This window comes from Rhinatrema bivittatum, chromosome 19 (genome assembly GCF_901001135.1).
Source record: "Rhinatrema bivittatum chromosome 19, aRhiBiv1.1, whole genome shotgun sequence".
NCBI classification, from domain to species: domain Eukaryota; kingdom Metazoa; phylum Chordata; class Amphibia; order Gymnophiona; family Rhinatrematidae; genus Rhinatrema; species Rhinatrema bivittatum.
The window spans coordinates 5830710-5846187 of record NC_042633.1 but is presented as its reverse complement, the minus strand read 5'-3'; the positions used below and the strand labels follow the sequence as shown (position 1 = coordinate 5846187).

The 15478-nt window shown below is 47.3% G+C and overlaps 1 protein-coding gene across 1 annotated transcript in view; it reads left to right on the top strand.

The window, feature by feature from the left end:
• Positions 1-9201, top strand: part of LOC115081095 (vomeronasal type-2 receptor 26-like) — a 69006-nt gene extending 59805 nt beyond the window's left edge. Inside the window, exon 6 of the mRNA XM_029585606.1 lies at positions 8288-9201. Within this exon, the coding sequence (XP_029441466.1) occupies positions 8288-9201 (914 nt within the window). The remainder of the gene's footprint in view (positions 1-8287) is intronic.
• Positions 9202-15478: the final 6277 nt, after the last annotated feature.

Below are 15478 nucleotides of genomic sequence, written 5' to 3'. Positions count from 1 at the left end.
CAACACTGTTTGGCTTTTAAATTGGCCGCAGTTTATTACCAACATAACCCGAGCCCTAATGATAACAAGAACAATAACCCCTTTTGCATCCCCCACTTTTTCCTTCCCCCCCCCCCCATCTATGCCCCGTTTCTCCACCACCTTAAACCCTAATGGTGGAGCCACCCCCTCCCCCTTTTCCCTACCTGCTCTGCCTCGTACCAGCGAGAGCAAGCTTGACCGCGAACCCTGGCCTCACGGTTCTGCGATCCTCCCGTGTAGCAGCCCCCCCAACTACACGGGGCACCCCCCCCCTTTGCCCTAACCCAACACCCCTTTTAACAGTAAACATGAACTGGGCTCGGGTTTACCACCACAAAACTACCGACCTAGTCGGTATGTTTCCCCCACTGCGGCCTAACTTCCTCTCGTTCCACTAAACCCTTTACCATTTCGCAATTTCTTTTTCGAGACCCTCCTGTAACATGTTATTAAATAAGTCCATGCCGACCTCCGACAAATGTATGCCGTCTCCACTAAAGAGACCCACCTCGCACTGCCATGACCACGGATGCCTTATCCAAAACCCCCCTTCCCAACCCATCCATTTTCCCATTTGACGGTTCAGTTTCTTTACCCCCGAATTCCATATCAGTTCCTCTTTATTTTTTAAACGAATTATTATATCTGACCACCCAATTCGAATCTGGGGCCATCTAATCATTAATTATGCCAGGTCTTTTTTGATACATGTGAGCAGAGCTCGGCACGTCCTTGATCCAATATCGTTGCCCCCCTAAATGTATCACTAGTATGTTCGGGGCCCCCCACATGTCAATTCGGTCTTGTATGAAGGATCTCAGATCGTCCCATCGCATTCCTCTCTGACTGAACCAAGCTAACTTCCAGCCTTTCCGTTCCAATTCCAGATGTTCTCCATATGGACGTTTCAAGGCCCGCCATTGCGCTCTATGAATATATGAATGGCCCACGATCCAGGCACATCCAAGCCCGTACATGCATCCCCTGCTCTCTGAAATAAGAAGACCAATAATTAACAAATTCTCTCGCACCCATCCCCGCCACCCGCCTCCCTCTTAACCTCACCCTTATATTCCCCTTCGGTCACCTGTCTACTTGCCTTTGCTTTGTTGCCTAATATAACCCTTAATTGCCTTCGACTTCCACCTACCTATCCTTTGAATCTCCTCTTCGTCCACGCCCGCTTCCGCCGCTGAAGTAGCCAAGCCAATCCGAAACGAATGCGAACTGTAACATCTGTGATCCCTGCCTGCCGTCTGCGCTACGTACCTCAGCACCCTAGAAAACTGATATTGTGTGAGCGCTGATCCGTCCGCATGCACCAAAAAAGGCCCACCCGTGATCGGACGCACTTGTAAGTAAAATCTGGCTGTGCGTACTGGGCATACTACCCAATCCTCCGCTTTCACTAATCGTATAAAGGCCCCCTTCCCTGTTTGATCCGTCTTGGATTTCCGTACCAGCAATGTGATACTTTCTTGACCCACCCGTACGCAACTGACATCCATACCTTGTCTCTCCATACTGTAACGAGATTTGGCTATTAGCTCACTAACCCGCATGGCCCCGAAAAAAGCCCATGAAAAAGCTACTCGGAACAACGCAACTTCAAATTCGGACCAACAAACTTGAGGTAAACGCAGTGAAAATTCCCTTAAATCTTCATATCTAATAGGCAACCTTTTATCCACCTGCTCCCTTGAGCCTCTTTTCCATTCTCTCAACACTCTCCGTAAACGAAAACTGCTCGTCGGAGTCCCCCCGCCTGCTATCTTCTGAAAAAAGGCATATCCCGCTAATTGTGCGGCAACCGTGCCCCTGAAACCCCTTCCCTTCTTGCTTTTAACACAAATCCCACTAATAAATCATCTGTCGCCGGTCCTCTTTGCAAAGCCATGTCCCGCAAATAAGCTGACACAGCCTCGTTGCCTCTGGCATAGCTCTTCCACGTGTTAGGGGCGACAGAGATTTGTATTAACTCTCTTTCTTCATGTCTGCAAGTCATCACTAAGAATCCTCCTGTTCTCCGTGAACTCTTCCAACCTTACCTAGAAGGAAAGTATGAACCATGGCCTGCCTAACTTAGGAAACCTGTAACCCCTGCTCTACCCACCCTTCCTTGGTCTGTCACCTCCCTGCCCCTTATATCCTGTTTGGAATTTTTTTTTTTTTTTTTACTGCCTCCATCTCTGCCCACCCTGTCCATCCCCCCCCCCCCAATCTACCCCGCACCTACCCTACCCCCTGTACCTTTGGCATTTTTATTTTTTTTTATTTTTTTTTTTTATTTACATTTTATTGAATTTTTCAACAATTGTTACATTGTAAAAAATACAGGAAAATACTTCTGTATAATATAAAACATAAAGAACTTAACATTGCCTAACATAGTATTATTTATACCTCAGTATATAGTCCACATTATGGGAGGTCTTATACAAATAATATTCTCATAGTAAATCTGTAATTAAATTCTTACAGCAGGAGAGTATATCAATTTGTTGCAGATACATTTCTCAACACTTGTTCTTTATCAAGCAAAAATGACTCCAAGTGGGGAGGATCTTGAAAGATAAATTTATTCTTTTGGTACGTTACTGAGCACTTACAAGGAAATTTTAAATAAAATAATGCACCTAAGGCTAACACTCTAGGCTTAAGTGTCAAGAATTGCTTACGTCTTATTTGAGTTGCTCTAGCAACGTCTGGAAAAATTTGGATGCGTTGTCCACAAAAATTTAATTCTTTATTTTCAAAATATTTTTGCATAACTAAGTTTTTATCTCTCTCCCTACAAAAAGTCACTAATAAGGTCGATCTTAAGGATATATCATCCTGGGAGGCTTCTAAAAATGAAGTCAAATTAGGAGATTTTTGGACAACATCCATATCCTCCTGACCCTCTTGAGTCCTTATCCTTGTCTTAGGGACATAGTATATTTTAGATATACTAGTCTCATCTAATGTTACTATAGACAAAACTTCAGAGAAATACTTTTTAAGTAACTCAATGGCAGAAATTAGTCTAGTTTCTGGAAAATTCAAAAACCTTAAATTTCTACTCCGACTTTGATTTTCCAAAGTTTCCATCTGACGGTGGATAACTATACCATCTTTTATTGAGGAGTTATTTACCTCTTTAAGAATTTCTATCTGGGAGGACATAACCTTTGTTTGTTCTTCAACATATACTAAACGATTACTGTGTCCTTCCAAAACATTTTTAATTTCAGAAGTGGTTATTCTATTCTGCTCTATAGAATCAAATATAATCTTCTGGAGTTTATCTACAGCTACCCACACATCATTTAAGGTAATATTCTGGGGAACAGTTGGTTCGTTAGTCGCACCCTGCGGTCTCGAATCCAAATGTTGCCCTACTTTTACATTAAAGAAGGGAACAACATCTTTATTTATATTTACTGAATCATTCAGTCCAATGAAACCTTGGTGTGTAGGTGATACTGAGTCCATACCTGGTTGAGTCATCTGCAATGGCCTTTGAGCCTCAGGAACTTCAGGGGATCCCGATGAAAAGGAAATATCAGGAATTATCCTTGAACTATTTTGTCTCACCCCTCTTACTATGTGGGAGTCCATAGGTCCCCTCACAGGCAGTCCCGGAGATGAGGTCCAAACTTTAACTTTCCTCTTTCTGCCCATAAAAGGTTTGATATAGCAAGGAAAAAATTCGCTGGAGGGGCGCGCGGCTTAGGCTGCGCGCCGACGGCTGTGCGCCGTAGCTTCTGCCCTCTTATGTGAGCCAAGTTCCGTCCCCCAACGATGACCTCACAGGGGGGGCGGAGCGTCAGGGAAATCACCCAGCTGTAGTTCCTCCGGTTTCAGCCCGGGTAGGGCTGCAAGCCTCGGTCTCAGTCCCGGCCACAACCTCTCACAGGGAGAGGACTCTCCACAAGAAAAACCTCCAGCTCAGCACCGCAGCTTCTGCCCTCTTATGGGAGCCAAGTTCCGTCCCCCAACGATGACCTCACAGGGGGGGCGGAGCGTCAGGGAAATCACCCAGCTGTAGTTCCTCCGGTTTCAGCCCGGGTAGGGCTGCAAGCCTCGGTCTCAGTCCCGGCCACAACCTCTCACAGGGAGAGGACTCTCCACAAGAAAAACCTCCAGCTCAGCACCGCAGCTTCTGCCCTCTTATGGGAGCCAAGTTCCGTCCCCCAACGATGACCTCACAGGGGGGGCGGAGCGTCAGGGAAATCACCCAGCTGTAGTTCCTCCGGTTTCAGCCCGGGTAGGGCTGCAAGCCTCGGTCTCAGTCCCGGCCACAACCTCTCACAGGGAGAGGACTCTCCACAAGAAAAACCTCCAGCTCAGCACCGCAGCTTCTGCCCTCTTATGGGAGCCAAGTTCCGTCCCCCAACGATGACCTCACAGGGGGGGCGGAGCGTCAGGGAAATCACCCAGCTGTAGTTCCTCCGGTTTCAGCCCGGGTAGGGCTGCAAGCCTCGGTCTCAGTCCCGGCCACAACCTCTCACAGGGAGAGGACTCTCCACAAGAAAAACCTCCCGGCATTTTTATTTTTTAGTTCGCACTTGTCTACTGCACTTTGGAAGAACCCTGTAAACATTTCGTGCTTGGATGGGCACCGTTACAAGTCCCACATGCGTTTCTAAACTTACAGTCCGGAAATAAGCAGGTGGCTCTATTATACTGCCAGCATACGTCTTTCTGTGAATCCGTACCTTTGCTATCTTTATTCGCTGACCCTCCTTTGACTATATGCTTATCTCCTCCTACAGAGCTACTCTGTCCTTCTGTCCCTGCCTCCGGGCCAGCCCTCCCCCCGCTGGCTTCCTTCCCTTGCCTTCCCCCCTTGTTGGTCATTTGGGTCAGCCACAGGTTAATGTCCTGAGTGCCCCCAGACATAAACCTGTTGCCCGCCATTTTTTCCCTGAATTTCTCATCATAGTTGAGTCTCGCCCAACCTTCATAATCTTTAAACGCTCCTAAAATGCTGTCACCGTATGACAACAGTGCCCCATGCAAATCTGGTTGATAATGACCCACTACAACTGGCTAGACGGAAAAAAACCCCCTCACCCAATTCACTATATTCTTGGCCACCTTGAGACCAGGCTCCATAGCTCTCCTTTTCTTGTTACCCTTCTTCTTCCTACCTTTTCCACCCCTTCTACCTTCAAGCAATTGAAAGATATTAACATATCTCCTTTTTCTTATTCTTCTCTTCAACTTACTGGGCACTCCCACAGTTCCGTGAGCGATGCCAACGCGGGGTGTCCCATGTCCTGGGATGGCCCAACCTCTCTGCGCCGGAATACCCGACTATCCTTGCTGGACGCAGACTCAGACTCTGATTCTGAGCTACTGTCAGTACTCGAACTATCTGATGTTGACCTTGCTCTCTTACCCTTCCTTTTCTGCCTTTTACTTGCCTTACTTGTGTGCTCTTTACCTTCTCCTTGTCTAGGCCCCATGGTAACATCTCCTCCTCTGGGACTCGGTGCCTTGGTCCCGTCGCATGCCGTCCCAGCTCCATAGGCCCCTTCGGCCTGCCTGCTTCTCCGCTTTGCTCTCTGCGAGGTCCCTGAATCGATCTGCTCCTCTTCATCTGAAACAATAAACATACTGACCGCAGCACCCATCCGCTCATCTCTAGCTGCACATCGCACGCGCATCATGTCCCCTGTCTGCTGCGCTTGTGGGAACGTTTCCCTACCCTTCCCTTCATCTTGCCAACTTGCCCACCTCACTCCCTGCCCCTGCCGTGAGTTCGCTGGCATGCTGCCATTCCCCTTGATCCCTCCCCAAAACCTCTTTTTCCCACTGGGTATTCCTTCGCTCTCGCTCCCATGCCCTCAAGGCGCGCACCAACCTCGCGCGCACGCTCTGTGGGCCTCCTGCTGCACTCACCGCACATTTGGACCTCGTGCTCTCCGTCTCGCTCACTTCCTCTGTGCTCCCGACTGCCATCCTCTGCCGCACCTCGACTCCTTCTCTTCTCCTTCTCGCATGATCCAGTCGCTCTTCATCCAACCCGGGTATCCGATGTCGCGGTCCAGAACTGGTGAGTCCCCTCCTTCCGGATCGGCGATATTGGCATGCTCCATCCGCCTCCGTATCTCCTCTCCCCTTAACGCCTCCATTCGAGTGCCACTTTGGCCCCCCTGGAGTCAGCCCCACTGCTGCAACATATTCGACTATCTCCCGCCGTGTCTTGCTGCTCGCCGCCCCAACCTGCCTACCCTCCACTATCGCCCGCTTGTATGGCGATTCCACGTCTGAGCCCAACGCATACAGTGATAACTCTAACTGCCCCGTGGCGCTCGAGGGGGCCTCTTCCTCCCTATCCATCCTCTCATCGCTACTTTCCGCTTCTGAGCCGCTCTCTCCTGACTCCGCAGCTAGACTCAGGCCCGAATTGACTCCCACTACCGGGGGCGGTTGTATGGCCTCACCTTCCAGCTCCTCCCTATGCAGTAAGGCTCCGACCGCTGCACCTCAACCCTGCTTTTTTCCGAGCGCTCTACTGGGGCCTCCTCTGCCCCCTCTGCCTCCTTTATCTCCACCTTTCCGCATTTTTACCACGGAATCACTGGCCGTGGGACAACAAGCTGGTTAGCTTCCTCTCCCACTCGCCGCTTTCTGCTTCTGCTGCCTTCCTAACCTACTTCACCCTCTCTACCCTATCAAATTACCCAAATTTGAACCTGACCGTTAACCCCCCCTTTTATGTTTAGCTCCTCCTACCCTTCTCTTTCCTGCCTAATTTTATTAAACCTCTCGTTCCTTTTCTCTATCTCTCTTACTTCCTATTCCACGCACTGTTTCCCCCATGTTATCATCGCAGCTCAGTAGGCCCTCGCTGCTTTTTCTGTGTCTGAGGCAGGGGCAGACAGCAGCTCAAGCATGGACAGAGCAGCAGGGTACAGGAGGGCTGCTCTGCACACCCAGGTGATGGACAAGAACCATACCTCAGTGAATATCTTAGCAGCAACAAGGAAGATAATAAAGGGCTGGCAGCTAAAGCAGAGATACAGGACTGTTATTCCTGGTTTTTGTTTCATAACAGAAAAAGCCAGTGAAAGTTGTGGGCTATGAGTGGATCCATGGCTTTAAACACTTCCTCTATCTGACAAGGAACAATATGCCAGCTTAGTCCTGATCAAGAGGACATTTTCACAGCTAAAGTCTATGGGGCGGATTTTAAAAGCCCTGTGCGCGTAAATCCTTCCGGATTTACGCGCGCAGGGCACTCGCGCGCCGGCGCACCTATTTTGCATAGGCCGCTGGCGCGCGTAAAGCCCCGGGACGCGCGTAAGTCCCGGGGCTTTCTAAAAGGGGCGTGGCGGGGTGTGGCCGGAGTGACGCCGCGTTTTGGGGGTGGCGCCGCGCATGTCGCGGCGTTTCGGGGGCGGCGATGTGGGCGTGGTTTCGGCCCGGGGGTGTTCCGGGGGCATGGTCGCAGCCTCCAGACCAGCCCCAGGGACTGGAACACGGAGCGGGGCTGCCGACCGGCGCGCGCAAAGGTAGGGGGGGGTTTAGATAGGGCCGGGGGGGTGGGTTAGGTAGGGGAAGGGAGGGGAAGGTGGGAGGAGGGAGAAGGAAAGTTCCCTCCGAGGCCGCTCTGATTTCGGAGCGGCCTCGGAGGGAACAGGCAGCGCGCGCTGGGCTCGGCGCGCGCAGGTTGCACAAATGTGCACCCCCTTGCGCACGCCGACCCCGGATTTTATAAGATACGCGCGGCTATGCGTGTATCTTATAAAATCCAGCGTACTTTTGTTCGCGATCGCGCAATTTTTTAAAATCTACCCCTAAGAGTTCTTTCTATTCATATACTGTATCTTAGCTCTTCATGCATATAGAATTAAGCTTTTCCTCTTCCCTGCCCAGCACCAGGTATGTGAGTGGGTTGCTCATATCTAGAAACTGGACAAATAAAAAAATATATGTGGGCAAATGGCTGAGGTAAGCAGGCAACTCTGCCAATCCTTCCAATATTTATTTTTATTTATTTATTGAATGTATATCTTTCCAATGCTCTTCTAAGTTTTAATGTAGTGAAATGGATTAAAAAAATCCTCTGAGAAATAAATGTCTATCAGCCATGACTGATGAACATGAAAATATTATATCCCAAGATTCCTCATTAAGATACTACAACACTGCACATTCTGGTACAGGCAATGCTACGGAGAAAAATTATCCATAAATATGGAAAGCTTGGTTTCAAACTGCTCTAAACCTAATGCATTCTATGAGATACTGAAGCAATATTCTTTCTTCTCAGACATGGACACCTGTTGGAAGTGCCCAGAGGATCAGTGGCCCAATGAGAAGAGAGATGCCTGCATCCCAAAAGTGATAACCTTCCTGTCCTATGAGGAGCCTTTGGGGATAGCGTTGACTGTCATTAGCATTTTCTTTTTTCTCATCACTGGTGCTATTCTGGGAATCTTCATTAATTACCGAGACACTCCCATAGTGAAAGCCAACAACCGGGAACTCAGCTACATTCTCCTTGTTTGCCTCATGCTCTGTTTCCTCTGCTCATTCATATTCATTGGACATCCTAAGGACATAACCTGCATTCTCCGACAGACTGTCTTTGGGATCACTTTCTCCATCTCTCTCTCCTCCATCCTGGCAAAAACCATCACAGTGGTCATGGCCTTCCAAGCCACCAAGCCTGGAAGCAAGCTCCGGAAATGGATGGGTTCCAGGGTCTCAAACTCTATTGTCCTTTCCTTTTCCCTTATTCAGACTGTTCTGTGTCTTTCCTGGTTGGGCACTGCTCCCCCATTCCCATATCTTAATATGCATTCAGAAACTGGAGCAATTCTAATTGAATGTAATGAAGGGTCAATAATTGCTTTTTACTGTGTTCTGGGTTATCTGGGACTTCTGGCTGGTGTCAGCTTCATTGTGGCTTTCCTAGCAAGAAATCTGCCTGACAGCTTCAATGAGGCCAAGTACATCACCTTCAGCATGCTGGTGTTCTGCAGTGTTTGGGTGTCCTTCATCCCAACGTACCTGAGCACCAGGGGCAAGTACATGGTGGTGGTGGAGATATTTGCTATCCAGGCTTCTGGCGCTGGACTTCTGGGCTGCATCTTTATCCCCAAATGCTATATCATTCTGCTGAGGCCTGATAGAAACAATAAGAAGTACCTGACAAAATATGCAATGACTGAAGTGTCTTAGAAATGATAATAGCAATATTTTCATAAAGGAAAACCAAGTAATCCTATAATAACCAAAATAATTTGTGAATTTTGCTGCAGTTACATTTCACTTCTCATACAATGCAAACATATTTACATTCAGTACATACATGCAAAAATACAGATTAAACAATTTGGGTAGATTTTAAAAGGAACACTCTTCCATGTGCATGTGGTTCCCGGCATGTGCACATGGACGTGTCGATTTTATAACATGCGCGTGCATGTGCGGGCGGCTCGCGCAGGGGGGGTGAAATTCAGTAAATTACGTGTGGTGACACAATCGGGCCTTCCCCAGTTCCCTCCCAGTCCGCGGAGGGAATTTCCCTACCCCCCTTCCTAACTTTCCTTCCCTTTCCCCTCTCCAGCCCAACCCCTAACCCCTACCTACCTACCCGAAATTTTTTTTTTCGACTTACTGCTCCTCCTGATCAGAAGTAGTTTGTGCGCACCAGCTGGCTGCCGGCACGTGCTTTCCCGGGACAGCGGCTAATGGCCGCTGTCCCAGCCAGCCTCTGTCCCACCCTGTCCCACCCCTCCTCACCGAGACAATGCTCTCCAGCCTGTCCCTTTTTCAGGGCCTGGCACTTGTGCATGTATCGGGACTTATGTGCGTGGCTGGGCCCTTTTGAAAATGCACGCGGGCCAGCCAAGCGTGCAAGTCCCGATTTTTATGTGCACGACCGTTTGAAAATTCGGCCTTTACTATTTATGAATCATATGAAGAGTTGGGACATTAGAATATTGATCTGCTTATTTACTCTCTGTTGATCAGACCTATCCAGTTTTGGTCTTACTCCCTTTAAATGTATGGCCTCATAGTATTTGTTTTCTTAGGCAATGAGTTAAAGACATGATTTTATCAACCTGTCAAACATCAATGGAGCCAGTTGGGGACCCAATTACCTTTTGCATAGATGCCAGCTCCATGAGTGCTATGGCTGCCTGAGTATCTCTGCCATTGGATCTGCTTCTCACATCACCTTTTCAGTCTCCAGGTATCATGGCAGCTGAGGGAAGAAGGGCCATGGAAGAGATCTCAAAGGAGGCAAATTGCTCTCTTTTGTTTTGGGTGATTGAGCAGCCACAGAGCTGGCACGTGTAGCCTTTAGTATGGATGGCAAGCTCATTTCCATAGGAAAATTCCTTACATCGGAGGGGGTGCAAGAAATGTGCTGTAAAGTAAGAACATATAATATCACCTTCTGTTTCAAAGGGGTTTCCATCTCGATTGAGGGTCTTCCCTTCCAAATTTGTATGTTGGGTTCTGGCGTTTTGTCCTGCAAATGGTGAAGTGGACCTTAATATTCAACAGCTTGCATGGACAGGAAGGATACTGATCAATTCCCCTTCATGAACTCTGAGCCTATGCCTCACCCAGTAAGGGCTAAATAAGTGTAGCAGACATAAAACTTCCAAAGGAAAAACTTTATTTTCTATTTTTACTATGGACCAACCTTAAGGTTCATTCTGAATTCTACAATTCTGTTTATATTATACCTCGGTCTCAACCCTGTTTAAACAATCGGATTCTCTCTGTAACATACCCATAACAAAATTCACATCTAAAGGGGATCAAATATAACTTCCCATTCTACTCACACTTTGACTTTCCCTCCAGATTCTGCATAACTGTCCTACTAGTGCAGGTTCTTTGGACAACAGCATTGTAGAAACAATTTTCATTTCCCCAGTATCATTCCCTAAGAGCAAGGGATTGCCTCTTCTGCATTTCACCTCCTGGTCCATTCTCACTTCTACCTCCTAGTTAGTTCCTAGGGAGGAGTTACTCGGGCTCCCCTTGACAGGAAGAGTCCTTACAGGGTCTCACCCCTATTGGGAGGGACTCTGGGCCTACTAGCTCCCAGGCTGGCTACTCTTGGTGGTCACCTCTCTGGGGGTCCCTATTTCCACCTTACTTTAGGAAGGGCAGGAGCTAAAGGACAAACACTAACCAAAGGTTCAAACTTTGGCCTGGAGTTATCAAAATGCGATAAGTATCACATGCGATAGTAAAAGTGGTGTGTTTTATGCTAATATCCAGTTTATAGCAATTTGTGCTAATTACCTACGCAAAGAGCTAAGTTAGTTCATATTACAATAACATTTTCAGACTTTATAATAAGTGCCATACCTGTGTATTTCTTGCATTCAACCACTGGGGGACCATTGTTGTGAGAGAGAAAGAGAGAGAGAGAGAAAAACTATCTATAATGTCCTCTCCCTAGATAGGTATTTATATCCCTATGGGTGGCCCACCTAGTAACTCGAGGTGAGGTTTAGGCATTAGTGCAGGGGGATCGGGCATCCCCCGGTGGGCCGGTCTACCTGGTCACGTGGTCTCGACCGCGTGGATCTTCTTCAGCCCAGCCTCAGCGCCTTCCAGCCAGCCCCTGCCGGAGGCCAAGCCGGCAGGGGCCGAAGAAATACAAATCGAGGCCGGCGCGGGCCGAAGAAATGAAGATGGGAACCTCCAAGCGAGCCCCCACCGGAGAAATTAAAATCAAGGCCGGCGGGGGCCGAAGAAAAGAAGATGGGCACCTCCCAGCCAGCCTCAAGCGGGGGCTGACTGGGCGGCGCCCATCTTCTTTTCTTCGGCCTCCGCCGGCTTTGATTTTAATTTCTTCGGCCTCCGCCGGAGACAGCCGGCCCCCAAAGGCCGACGGGGGCCGAATAAATTAAAATTGAGGTCGGCGGCGGCGGCGGAGGCCGAAGCAAAGAAGATGGGCGCCTCCCAGCCAGCCTCAAGCGGGGGCTGGCTGGGCAGCGCCTATCTTCTTTTCTTCAGCCCCCGCCGGCCTCGATTTTAATTTCTTCAGCCCCCGCCGGAGACCAAGAGGGCTGAAGAAATTAAAATCGAGGCCGGCGGGGGCCGAAGAAGTGAACACCGGTCTGCTAACCGCCGCCGGAGACCAGCTGTTGAACCTTGGATCGGAAGGGTGCTTCTGTATTTATGTGAGAAAGGAACGATGCTTGTGTGTGTGTGTATGAGAAAGGAATGGTGCTTCTGTATGTGTGTATACGGTGTGTATGTGAGAGAGGAATCTGCCAGTTAAAAAAAAAAATTTTGTGCTGGTAGTGCAAATTTTGAAAAGTTGGATGAAAGATTAAATTACTGAATGTTAAGCATCCCTCTTCTAGAAAATAAAATTTAGCAAAGTGGGTAGAGACAAATACTAAAGCAAAAAAAAAATTAAAATATTTAAAATGTTCATCTCAACAAAATCACAAATTTAAGATACTGATGCCAGGTTTTTTTTGTTTTGTTTTTTTTTAGCATAATTTAAGCATGAAGACTAGAATAGTTCCAATCTGAAATGGTTTTGCTATTTTTTTTAAGCCTTTAGAAAATGTATATTTTTAAATGACTAAGACTGTAATCTTCCCATTTAAAAGGGAAGTTGACTAAGGATGTCTTTTGGTTCCATAATCTCCCACATGAATAATCATACGACTGATAGTTTGAAGAAAGACACTTGCTTTATTGCCTGGAAGCGTAAAACAAGAGAAGCTGTACTGTGTGGGTAGCTGCCCCTTGGGAGGACAGATTAGAACCTGAAGGAAGGGTGTCATTTCGCCTTCTGATAGGAATGTGGTTTTCTTATTTAATGGTTGGGATCATCACTTTCACCTTTAGTAAAAGTGAAAAATGCTGCAAGTCTGAAAGCAAGGTGCTTCTGTGAGTGTAATGTGTATGTGAGACAGGGAGGGTGCTTCTGTGTGTGTGCAAGAGAGGAGCATGTTTTTGGCTGGCTTGTGGCTGTGAGATAGAACATGTGTGTAATTGAGAGCTTGTGTGGAAGTGAAATAGAGAGAGCATGTGTGTGATTGAAAGCCTTTGTGTAAGTAAGAGAGAGCGAGAGCATTGTGTGATTGAGAGAGACTGGCCAGAGAGGTGACATGTGTATGTGTGAGACTGATCAGGGAGATGACTGGTATGTGTGTGTTCGTGAGTGCTTGTGTGTGTGTGTGTGTGAGTGAGTGAGAGAGAGAGAGAGAGAGACTGGTTGGGGAGATGATTGGTGTATGAGAGACAGAAACTGGTCTTGAGGGTATGACTGGTATGTGTGTGTGTGAGAGAGAGAGAGAAGAGATTGGTTGTGGTCCCTAAGAAAGAGGACCACGAGGACAGCTTCAGCAGCTACTGCTGCTTCTGGCATCGCCTGCAAGGGAAAGGAGTAGGAGAACTGCTGGAGAGGGTAAGTAAAGGTGGCTTTTTAAGTTCATTTTTCTTGATTACCATTTTAATTATTGGGTAGTATGTGATGTGTCTGCTGTTTGAAATATTTTATTGGTGTTTGGAAAAGGTTTCAAAATTTCCTTGAGTCTTTAATTATTGGATATTCTATTCATCAGCTGTTTTGAAATTATTTTATTAGTATGATTTTATAATTATGATTCATGATTTATATATCTTGATTTTATTGATTGTTTCATGAGGAATGGTGACATTTTTGTTTTTCATTGTTGCACTGTATAGAGTCTGGCATGATATGTTTTACAGTTTAGTTTTTGTCTGCACATTTCCATTTATACTTTATGTGGCTTTATTGTGTATTTGGTGAGAGTTTGTGTTCTGCATGCAAAGACTGAGAGGAAGCATTCTTTTAGCATGTGGTTTCTCTGTAGGGATCTGTAGTAGCTTGGCCTGTTCTGTTTTCCTGATAGGAGGTGTATTGATATTTTAGATTCTGGTGTAATATTTGTGGTATTCTTTTTCATAGGTGGGGTTGTTATTCTTTGAGTTTTGGCAAATAGTACTGTGATACGGGAGGACCATGCTGAAATATAGGGGTGTGTACATATATATGTAAATTAAATATGTAAATTATATTGTATATGTAATTGGGTACCCATGGGCCAGTATGGAGAAAAATCCCCCGGGCCACTATTTTCCCTCAATCCGCCCCTGGAACAGAGGTCTCTTGTGAAGATTTGATGACCTACGGAGTGAGGAAACTCACTCCAAGATGATATTTGTGCAAGGTTCTCTCAACCTAGCTTGATGGACTCTCTACCTGCGTAACATCAAGCTAGGTGGAGAGAACATTGCCAAAATCTCATCTTTGAGTGAGTTTCCTCTATCAAATCTTCACACGTCTCACGTTGAATGTCAAAGTGGCCCCTTGGATCTCATCTGATTGTCTAACATCTCAGTCTGATTCTGGATATACAGACTTTCCTTAATATGTGATTCACCTGCCCTGAGGCTATTGAGTTTTCAAGTTACTTTAAATGATTCCCATGCTCAGTTAATCTGGACCTAGATTCAGAAGCAAAATTATGAGACAGAGTTTTTTCCAGCTTAGCCAAGATCCTCCAGACATCTACAATAGTCACATTTGCAGGCTCTTGAGTATCACCACTGTCAAAAGAGACTGATGGAACAGAAGCCTCTCCTGGAGGAGGTTTGAATCCACTAGGCCCGGGTCATTGCCTTTCCTTCATAGCATTCAGTCCTTTTCACTCCCCGACCCCTAACATTCACTGTCTTCCCATCATCCCCACTCATTCACTCCTCATCTCTTCCCCAATCCCTAAGATTCACTGCCAAACATTCATTTCTCCTTTTCATATCCCCAAACATTCAGCCCTCCTCATCTCCCTCCTTCTGCATTCATCCCGCATTGTTACCCCTCATCATTCATTACCTCCTCTCCCCTCATATTTTTCCTTTAGTGCCACCCTTCTCCTGTCCTTAGAGCAACAGGGAGCCCATGCAGGAGACAGGAGTGGAGCAGGCACTGCAGAGAGTCAGAACTTGTTTTCCCTCCGGATCGGATTGGATTGGCTGTGGTGCTGCTGCCCACCAGGTGTTTGCTCTGTGACACAGCCAGCAAGAAGCAAGAGCGACAGGTCAAAAAGAGCTTTAACATTGTTGGTTTTGAACTTGTGCCAGCAGACAGCTTGCATGGATGAAAACGGGCCTGGGAGGCTAAAGCACTGAGGATGGGGGTGACATTATAACATCTTTTGGGTGCAGATAAATATGCATTTACCTGCATACAAAGGGGTAGATTAAAAAAAAAAATATGCGTGCGCGTCCATGTGTGCGAGGTATCCGGCATGCACACATGGACCCGCACGCTGGTGCGCACGTGTTATAAAATAGGGGGCGGCGCGCGCAAGGGGGGGTAGAATTTGGCAACTTTTGCGCGATGATGCATTGTGGCCTTCCCCAGTTCCCTCCCAGACCTCTCCAATTAAGGAGTGGACTAAGAGGGAACTTTCCTACCCGCTACCCTAACCTCCCTTCC